Source organism: Musca vetustissima, unplaced genomic scaffold (assembly GCF_032173495.1).
Source record: "Musca vetustissima isolate MV318-11 ecotype Yass unplaced genomic scaffold, APGP_CSIRO_Mvet_v1 utg206359, whole genome shotgun sequence".
NCBI lineage: Eukaryota > Metazoa > Arthropoda > Insecta > Diptera > Muscidae > Musca > Musca vetustissima.
In genome coordinates this window covers 23781-34060 of record NW_026881054.1, presented here as the reverse complement: position 1 = coordinate 34060, position 10280 = coordinate 23781, and the positions used below count along the sequence as shown (strand labels likewise).

At 33.8% G+C, this 10280-nt stretch overlaps 1 protein-coding gene and 1 pseudogene across 1 annotated transcript; both read left to right on the top strand.

Annotated features, from left to right (window-relative positions):
* Positions 1–360: 360 nt before the first annotated feature.
* On the top strand, positions 361–1786 carry LOC133327131 (KH domain-containing, RNA-binding, signal transduction-associated protein 3-like; annotated as a pseudogene).
* A 4147-nt stretch (positions 1787–5933) lies between these two features.
* On the top strand, positions 5934–9900 carry LOC133327128 (translation initiation factor eIF-2B subunit gamma-like). Its single transcript, XM_061535703.1, has 5 exons — positions 5934–6090; positions 6150–6658; positions 8683–9066; positions 9442–9668; positions 9735–9900. The coding sequence occupies exons 1-5, from the start codon at positions 5934–5936 to the stop codon at positions 9898–9900; spliced, it is 1443 nt and encodes a 480-aa protein (XP_061391687.1).
* The last annotated feature ends 380 nt before the right edge of the window (positions 9901–10280 follow it).

Genomic DNA, 10280 nt, shown 5'->3' with positions numbered 1-10280 from the left:
ATGAAAAATTTAGTAATTTTGTACAGTCTTGCAGTACTGGAACTGGCCAAAAGTTGAATAAAATCGCCTACTACGTTCGCATTATATCGATTTATTTTTATGGAAATCTTTAATAATTTTGTAGGGAGGGCACATCAAGAATATATACCCATTATTCGTCTTTCGATTAAAAAAAAAAATTCGTCAGTTTAGCGGTTCTAAAATTTTTTCGTCGATTTTAAACCACCCTTTCAATTGACAACACTTTTTCTAATTGTTGTTAATTTTCATTCACAATAACACCATTTCATTGTGAATTGAAATCACTTTGTTTTGTATAGTCAATAGAGGAGGAATCTGAGAAATTTTATCTAAATAAATTATTTTTCAAAACTAACTTTACAACAACAAAATGAATGACAACAAACAATCAATCAAGTGGCCCAGAACTACATTGACGAATTGCTGAAGGAGGAGAAACGCTTACCGAAGAACTTTCCTCTTGTGGCCGATTTAATAAGATATGGTAATGCAGTCGATTGTTGGTTTCCGGTAATTGCCGGAAAGCGGTATCTACAAAACTAAAAATATTAGCTAATTAAAACAAAATTTGCATAGGTCAAGTTTGAGTTACATTAGCGGATCGTTTTTAATATTCTGCCACCAGCAATTCGTAGATGCCGGACCATACTCCTTGTTTATTTATTGTGAATCAGTCCTGGTTACAATAATATATTTTTTTCAAAGAAGTCCATACTTTCCGGGAATAGGCTTTCAAAGTTCATACGCGTATGAAAACGCCCTTCGGTCTGTTATTTGAAGATTTTACAGGCATCGCAAAAAAATGTCAATTTAAATCTAAATTTTTTATGGGTGGCCGACCTTCATTGCTAAGAATATTTTTATACCCATATATCGGAAAATATGTACAACAGCACTGTACATATCTATGACCGGTCCTGGAACTTGATTTAGGCCAAAATTTGTTCTCATCGTAATCTATACTTAATTATGTTCGCTTTTCCCGACACAATTAAAATTCATATTTGTATTTGTTTTCAATTTTTCAGCAATTGATCGTGTTTATTCAACCGGTCGCATACCCGGCAAAGAATTCAAGGCAGATGTCTATGAACAAAAACCCATTAAGATAACTCAAGACGTCTACATACCCGTAAAAGAATATCCAAAATTTAATTTTAAAGGAAAAATATTAGGACCCAAAGGTAATACTCTCAAACGTTTACATCAGGAGACTCTATGTAGTATTGCAATCAAAGGTCGTAACTCGATGCGTGATCAGGAACGTGAAGATGAGTTAAGACAATCTGGTGATCCTGCTTTTAATCATTTAAATAGAGATCTATATGTAGAAATTGGTACGATCGCACCACCGGCAGAGGCATATGCCCGTTTGGCGTACGCGTTAAAGGAAATTCGTAAATATATTATACCCGATCGTAATGATGAAATATCACAAGAACAATATCGTGAACTAATGCAAATTGATCCGAAATTGGCTCGTGCGACATATCGTATTAAGAGTGTGCCACAAAAGTGAGTTATTATAATTATTCTTTTTTATATATAATAAAATTATGCTTTTTGGATTTCAGATCTATATTCCAAAAACTTGTTAACATGGGAGCTAGCAGTACTGCTAGTTCGGCAGCGTAAGTTAATTAAAATTATATTTTTATGGCATTTATATTCTATTAAAATTTGATTACCTCATTATAGTCATAGTGTCGATGATTCCAGTGGTCAATCAAAAAGCACTCCATGTAATCCAGGTAAGACAAATTAGCAAAGCAATATATGGGGGGAATAACAAAAACGCTAGTTCATCACACGTCAAAAATGTACCGGAAATCGGAATATCAAACTTATTGTTCCCACAGTTTAAAGGGTGTTTATATCCTCAGCCTTAAGACTATTTTATCCTAATATCAGTTTTAGATCTCAAGTGGTTTTGGAACAAGAAGGTTCAGATAATTTCGTACCGATTAAGAAATCTTCATCAATCTCTCATGCTGGCTGTTGCGAAGGATAGGTTGTTCGGGTGTTCGGCTATCTTTAACAGCCGTTAACGCCCAATTTTGAAGTGAGAGATCCTGCAGTGGCCTGTTGTGATCCCCACAATGATTGTTATCTCCCTCTTACTATGAGGCAGCAGTGAAGAAGTTATACGGCTAAAGAATTCCGGCTGGATGGTTTTTGAACTCCTGCATTCAGGATCTGTTGACCATTTGTTGCCTCACATATGATACCCTTCACCACTTTGGGTATAATCTACATATGTATCCTAACAATTTCATGTCAGTGTTCCCCCTAAGAGAACATAAAATGGGAATAAAAGATATATGGGAGCAATATCTAAATTTGAACCCAAAATTTTTTTTTTTTTGTCTTTATTTACTTTGTAATTGAAGCCAAATTACAATTTAATGGCCAATTTATGTATAATTACAAAGAATCCACCTTATATCATAGCTACTCTAAAACAAATTCTTATAAATATAATATAATAAATATTTTAAACATGTTTAAATCTGCATTACATCATGACTACTCAAATATATCCACTTTTAAACAAGTTATTATAAATAAATGATGTTAACACTAATAAAACATTATGAATGTAATTATGCAGATGCATTTTAAAAAACTTCGTGACATCATGGCTACTCAAATGTAAAATATTAAATAATATAAATTTATAAATACAATACATTGAATACTATTGTGGTTGTTACGTAGCTTTAAAATGATAATCAATTTTTGCAAATCAAGTAAGGCAAAATCATATAAATGATTTAAAATGTATATAAAAAAGTTAGAACAGATTTTCGGAATAGTGTTGAAGAATTTTTTTCCTGAATAAGTTATAGGAATAACAGAATAGCTTTAAATTATTTGGGAGTATATTAAATAAACGAGTTACTCTAACAGTAAACGATTCATTCATATGGGGGCCAATTCTTGGCATGATTAGTTGATTTAATCGAACCGAATGACAAAAAGTAAAGTAATTTGTTAAAAACAGAGGTGATTGTTGTTTAAACACTTTGTAAAATAAAACCAAAACTCTGAAATTGATAAAATCGCGGAAAGAACAACCGAGAAAGCGATATACATAGCACTGACCATTCTGGACTTCATTCAGTACGCTATGTCAAATTTGTTGCAAATGAAAGACATATACACTGGTTACATTAAATCGGACGAAAATATATATGGGAGCTATATCTAAATCTGAACCGATTTTCAACAATTTCAATAGGGTTCATCCTTGGGCCTAATAAATGAGTTTTGCCAAATATCATCCAAATCGGTTTATAAATGCGATCTGTACTTTGTTTACAATTTAACATCAACAGACGGATGGACGGACAGATACAATATCATGCGATGACGTATAAGATTATGAGGATTAATTCACATTTACATTTACTCTTTCTTGTAACACCACCGCAATGTTTCAACATATGAAAAATTTTGTAAATAAAATAAAAAATGGGACCATTGGTCCACTTTTGGACTGTATATGTGTCTATATAATATGAAGCATGCGATAAATTCTTTTTGACCTTATTGCTTATTTTAATTATTATAATTGTATATTATTTTTTAAATAGTTATATTTATGACGATTTTTGTTTTGTTTATAATTTTTCAGAAACCCATAGTCGAGCAAATAAATGGCCCAATAATAAACCGTCAGTTGCTGGAAGAAATACAACTATTCGCATACAGCCTTACCCTCGGAAAACTACATTCAAAGTAAAAGGACATCCGTAAAATATATAATATTGAATATATTGATAATTAGTAGTATTAATAATCAATTAAATTATAACTAATATTACTATGTAATAAAAAAAAACATAATAATTCATTCATATATTAATTTTAAAATGGTTTATTTATTCAGAATTTCTTAATTTTCAAGAGGAAACTCATTAATAATATTTTTTGCAGAATTTTTTTCATCATATTCCCGCACAATTTAAATTCCGTCAAATCAACATTAATATACCAGAAAATCCCTTGAACCAAAGAATTGAAATTTAATGTGGACATTATCTGCACTTCTTGTGTGAAAAAATGTAATTGTATGGCGACCGGAAGTTTCACTTTAATAAATTCTTTTAATGATGCAAACTGGTTGGGAATGTCATTTTCTCACCCTTTTATGCATTTTTTGCACATATTGATGTGCAACTTTATTTATTGTCCCCTCTTGGGGGACTCTAGGGATGTTCTGCTATGAACATATCAATGACAGCAATGTATTTCAGTTGATGTTTGTCTGTTCATTTCATTACACGCTAGCATGTGACAAGTGGTTTAGTTCAGTTGATAGGAATAATGTAATTTAAATGGTTTTAAAAATAAATAATGTTTAAACATATTAATAAACGTTTACCAGAAAGAACCTAAAGGATTACAAGTAAGATAAATGTTACTTCTTCATTTCGAATACTCCAAGAAAATGGACTGAAAAGAAGATTGGATATTCTGGACGCTATGGTTTGTATTATTTTACAATAGATAAGATATTATCGCACAATAATTTCAGAGAAGATAGGAAGAATATATCTAAATTATAAGTTAATTCTTTTTGGATTTTTCTATTTGAGGCATTTGAAAAAATGAAATAAATTGTTTTTATTTGCTGTATTCTATTTACCGTTCATAAAGTTTAACAGACTCCAATAAAATGGACTGAAAATGTTAGCACATGGGGAATCGCCATCAAAGACCAACCTATCCAATAAAAATTAATCAGTAACAAGTTGAGTGGGTAAGAAATTTCCCTAGCCATATATATTGTTAAAAGTGAACGAATGATTTCCAGATGGTGGAAACCTTGTAATAAACTTTAAATAATAACTTCGTTTTAATAGCAATGAAGGTAAAATATCAAATTATTATATGAACCTAAAATATCTGATTATACTCTCAAACTTAATGTTATGAGAATATATACACTTTGATACGACAAAAATGTGCCTCATTAAAATATCGGATTATTGCTTTTTGTTCAAAATCTATTTCAAACTATTTGGAGTCGATTTAGAAATAGCATTCTTGTTCGTTTGTGCGCACGTTAGTTCTGATGGCCGCAATTTCCAAGAACAAAATGGCCGCACTTTCCAAGAACAATAAATGTACAATATCAGGGATATCCGATTAGATACCAACTTTGTACATTGTGGTAATCTTACACATCCAGATCAAGTTTGAAGATGGAAAAGATCGGTGCGCCTCTCTGGTCAACATTTTGAAAACTTTTACATATCATAATAACTTTACCAAACCTTAAACAGGCCTGAGGATAAAACCATTCCACTCCTTCTTGTAACTCTCACCTAAAGGGTTAAACATTTGAAATCTTCTAAATTCATGACAGACCCGAAAATGGAACTCATCGGTTCAGTAATTGTGGTACACCCCACACAATGTGCGAAATTAAAAAATATATATATTATATAGAGCAAATGGGTACTAAACTTTTGTCTAAACTATTCATACCATGTCATTTTAATTTTCTTTTCATCTGGTATCTTTAAATAATCAAAACATGGAAAATAAAAAATTCCTTAAAATACGAGGTAAGTCCCAGATTTGATTTAAAAAAATATTAAAAATCTAATATGTATATTGAGTATATATTAATTTTTCCATAAAAAAGTTTTAATTATTTTACTATAAAATTATGGCATATAATTTCCATCCACAACGTACGCTGACGGCGTCGCTACACTGCTTTTATTTAAACGCAGTCGTTGAGACGTATACAAACAGCTGATATTGACATTTCGCCAACGTAAACACATTTTATACCTTCGATGGTGTGTGTGTGCGTGCATGTGAAGAATTGCATATTCCGATCGGTTGGCTATAATTTGGATAATTTAGGGAAATCTAAACTGGAACAATAGACAAAAATGGTGACACAAGAATTTCAGGCTGTTGTCTTGGCTGCCGGTCGTGGTACTCGTTTGCCCGAAGTGTTGGGTAAAACACCAAAATGTCTATTACCAATTGGTCCATATCCATTGTTGTGGTATCCTTTAAATCTTTTGCAGACCCACAATTTTCAAGGTAAGTTATTGGATGATGAAATGTGAGGAACTCTAACACGCACAATCCTTTCATTACAGAGGCCATTGTTATTGTCCTGGAAAGTGAACGCAGTGAAATTCAGCTGGCATTGGAGCGCACATCACTGAAAATGAAATTGGATTTTGTTAGCATACCAAGTGATAGTGATTTTGGAACGGCCGATAGTTTGCGTTATGTTCACGATAAAATACAATCGGATTTCCTTGTCCTCAGTTGTGACATTGTTTCCAATGTTAGTCTGTTTCCATTGATTAACAAATTCCGTCAACATGATGCTTCATTTACGGCATTGCTATTTAAAAGTGGTTTTGAATCGGATGTAACACTGCCCGGGCCAAAGACTAAACATAAGCCAGAAAGAGATTTAATCGGAATACATCCGGAGACTAGGCGATTGTTGTTTTTGGCATCCGCCAGTGATTTTGAAGAAGTTATGAATGTAAATGCTCATCTGCTGCGTAAAAATGGTAAAATGACCATCTATTCACGAATGACCGATTCTCATATTTATGTTATGAAAAAATGGGTGCTGGAATTTTTGAAAAAGGTAAGTGGAAAGTTGTATATTGAAAATGTATAAAGTAGTAAGTGGAATAGAATATGTTATTATAAGCGGGAGTTTTAGGAGAGTAAAAAATCTTTGGTAGGCAGGTAGGTCCATGTTTCGACAAATATCCAAAATGTGGCTTAACTTTATTTTAGGTAAAACGATCAGATTTGTTTGAATTTTTCCAAAGGTAGTTATTTTACCCTAATTAAGCGTTGGGGGAAAAAAGAAATCTATTCGGCCAGCCGTCGACAATGTCTATAAAATCGGTGAAATGATCGACGTTGACCGGCATGTTAGCAGTCGTAACATCGCCCTGGAGCTAAAAACTGACCATAAAACTGTTTTAAACCATTTACACAAATCTGGATTAAAAAAGAAGTTTGATGTTTGGATTCAAAAAAAAGCTACGGCAATTAACAGAAAAATAGGATAGATCGAATTTCCATCTGCGAAACCTAGGTAAAACGGAATGAGATAGACCCATTTCTTAAACGGATGGAGAAATGGATCACATACGATAACTCTGTGTGAAAACGTTCGTGGTCAAAGAGCGGTGAAGCACCTCAAACGGTGGTCAAACCAGGACTAACGGCCAGGAAGGTTCTGCTATGCATTTGGTGGGACTGGAAGGGGATTATTTAATATGAGTGGCTTCCATATGGTCAAACGCTAAATTCTGATCTATACTGTCAACAACTGGACCGTTTGAAGATAGCAATTGATCAGAAACGGCCAGAATTGGCCAACAGGAAAGTACAGTGGCTCGCCAGAAATTTCGGGAGCTTGGTTGGGAAGTTTTAATGCTGTCCGGACTTAGCACCAAGCTGTTATCCTATTTTTCATGCATTGCAAAATTTCGTTAATGATAAAAAATTGGTATCTAGGGAGGATTGTGAAAATCGACTACATACTAGAGTTTTTTGCAGGAGCAGGACTTTTATGAGAGAGGATGAAGTTACCTTTAAAATGGCAACAAATCTCCATGATCTGGAGAGAGATACAAAAGGGAGCCTCTAGATCAACAGGGATGTCAAGCATAATTAAATCGTATTCACACGGTTGCAGTTGAGGAATTCAAGAATATCGTGTGAAAACCATCCTCGGAGATCACCCACCTATGATAGCTGCAGAAGAGCACGAGCTACCTCGCAAACCAGAGTGGTCTTGGCACAACTAAGATCTGGATGGTGTAGCAGCCTCAATTCATATTGGGCCCGAATTGATGGAGAGGTAGCATGTGGTAACGGACCACATGACACGCTACACCTATTCAACTGCCCATCCAAACCCACTCACCTAACCCCATCTTCTCTCTGGACTCAACCTATACAGGTCGCAGCCTTCCTGGACTTCGAGTTAGAGGCAGAACCAGGTTAAGGAGAATAAGAAGAAATACACAGCAGTACAAGCTGATACAACAACAAAACGGTGCATATTTGGCCCAAATCGGACATTCCGAAGCATGTTAAATAAAGTCCTATAGTTCACATAAAAATAATGGATTTCTTTTTCCCCAACCTAATATATTTTCTTAGGGGGTACCCGGTTTTTTGATCCGGAAGTTCGGGATCGGGCACCCGGTTCTACGGATCCGATTAATAAAAATGGACACCATATCAAAGCTAAGTTAAGGGTTTTGAGCCCCTATTTTTTTTTTTTTTTTTGAAAAACTCCCTAAATGTCGAACTATATATAGTCCCTCACCAAACCTGACTCCAATGCTAGATTACAATTTGCACTTTCCAAAATGATGCGATATGTGCTGGAATCTGTTGTGGATCAAAAGATATGGGCATTACGGGATAGATAGAGAATTATTTAGTCTATCAGAATGCCGAATTGAAAACTGCAACTGGGTGAGGAGAGCACGTAGACGCAGTCACTGATCCCATAAATCAGTATAGTGTAAATATCTGCCTCAGACGGCTGAAAGGCGCTAGAATTCTAGAGTTTCGAACTGTGTGTGGATCGAATACAGCGCAGATCCGGATATAACTCATTTATTTATTATTACTTTGCAGAACGAAAATTTCTCCACATTAAAGGGTGAATTTTTGCCATATTTAATTAAGAAGCAAATGGCAAAATCAAGTGGACATTCAACTACAAATCCTGTATCCGATACACAATCTGAATTGGGTAAACAAGGCGATAATATATTTGATGTAAGTATTGCAGAGGAATATTCAATTTTTAATATTTATTTCAATAATACAATTTTTTTGCAGTTCATCCCAACCTCAAATTTAGAACAACACATATTCAAAGTAACTCTCTATAATGACAATAGAACAAAGCCACTATATAATGGTGATCTATTGAGATGTTATGCCCTGGAGGCACCTAAGGAGACAATTGGTGTGCGTGTCAACACCACCTTGTCGTTCTTTGCCATCAATCAAAAGGTAAGGATTAAAACATAGGCTCTGTTCCAGGACCTGCAAGAATATTGTAATTATTGACTTTTTTCGATTATCGAAAAGGACTGTTTCTAGAGTGAAGACAAATGTCAAACCTTGACAAATTTGAATTTAATTCGCATCGACTTCGACATAAATACAAGTAACCAACATACGACCTTTATAAAGCCACATACCCCAATATGCCTGGTGAGCCGCTTTACCAACGACAAAAAGCGTCGCATAATGGTGTGTGCGTAGGTTCTTCTTCTGACTTTCCTTTTCATTACAAAACTTGTATCATTAAGGTCGACTCAAAAGAGAAAAAAATATGCGCAGAACTCTAAGAAAAGTAATAACTTATATTTCTATTTCTTTTAGCTTCCCACAATTTGGCCGTTACTCTGTGGTGGTTTGGAACTTCCTTTAGTATCACCTAATGCAGTTGTCAATTCAACACAAACCAAGGAAATTGCTGTGGCCGATAATGCCAAGCTATCGGAGAAGACATCATTGAATTTCAGTGTCTTTGGACCAAATTGCTTTATTAACCCCAAAAATATTGTTAATAAGTCACTAATTATGGCCCATGCTATTGTGGAAGAGGGGTAAGCGAATTAAATATTTTATAATTAAAATTGATTTACATTATATTTTCTCTATTCTCTTTTCAGTTGCAATATTGATAATTGTATTATTGGTCCCAAAGCTGTTGTTAAAAAGGGTACAAAACTTAAAAATTGTTTAGTTGGTGCCAATTTCATTGTCGAAGAAGGTTCACAATTGGAGGCGAAACATTTAACGCATGCCGATGGTTATATGGAAATTGATATACAGTAATGCACTGCAATGAATGTGTAAAAGGAAGATCTAAATGAAATAAAAAATGTGTTTTGTACAATTTTTTTGTAATTTATAAATATATTTTTTATATTTTAGGGTCGTACCTAAATTCATGCGTATGCTTACGAATTTATTCACCTCAAATGTTAATTTCATGTATATCAATGAATGTTACCCAAGTACGCATTGCGTATCAAAATATAAAGTTGAAATTTTTCAAAATTGGTTTGGAGTATTTTGGATTTTTTGTTTTTTGAAAATAAAATTTCAGTCATTGAAAAATTTGTGTCTCTATAAAAAAAAACTTTTTTCGATCAATTACAAAAAAAAAAAAAAAAATGTTTTCATTCATTTTCGCCGTTTTCACTTGGCACAGA

What these genes read in the sequence shown, in the direction of transcription:
- LOC133327128 (XM_061535703.1), top strand. Translation starts at nt 5,934, where the DNA reads ATGGTGACACAAGAATTTCAGGCTGTTGTCTTGGCTGCCGGTCGTGGT. An exon ending in TGCTGGAATTTTTGAAAAAG is followed by an intron (nt 6,659 to 8,682) that starts GTAAGTGGAAAG and finishes ATTACTTTGCAG; the next exon opens with AACGAAAATTTCTCCACATT. An exon ending in TCTTTGCCATCAATCAAAAG is followed by an intron (nt 9,067 to 9,441) that starts GTAAGGATTAAA and finishes TATTTCTTTTAG; the next exon opens with CTTCCCACAATTTGGCCGTT.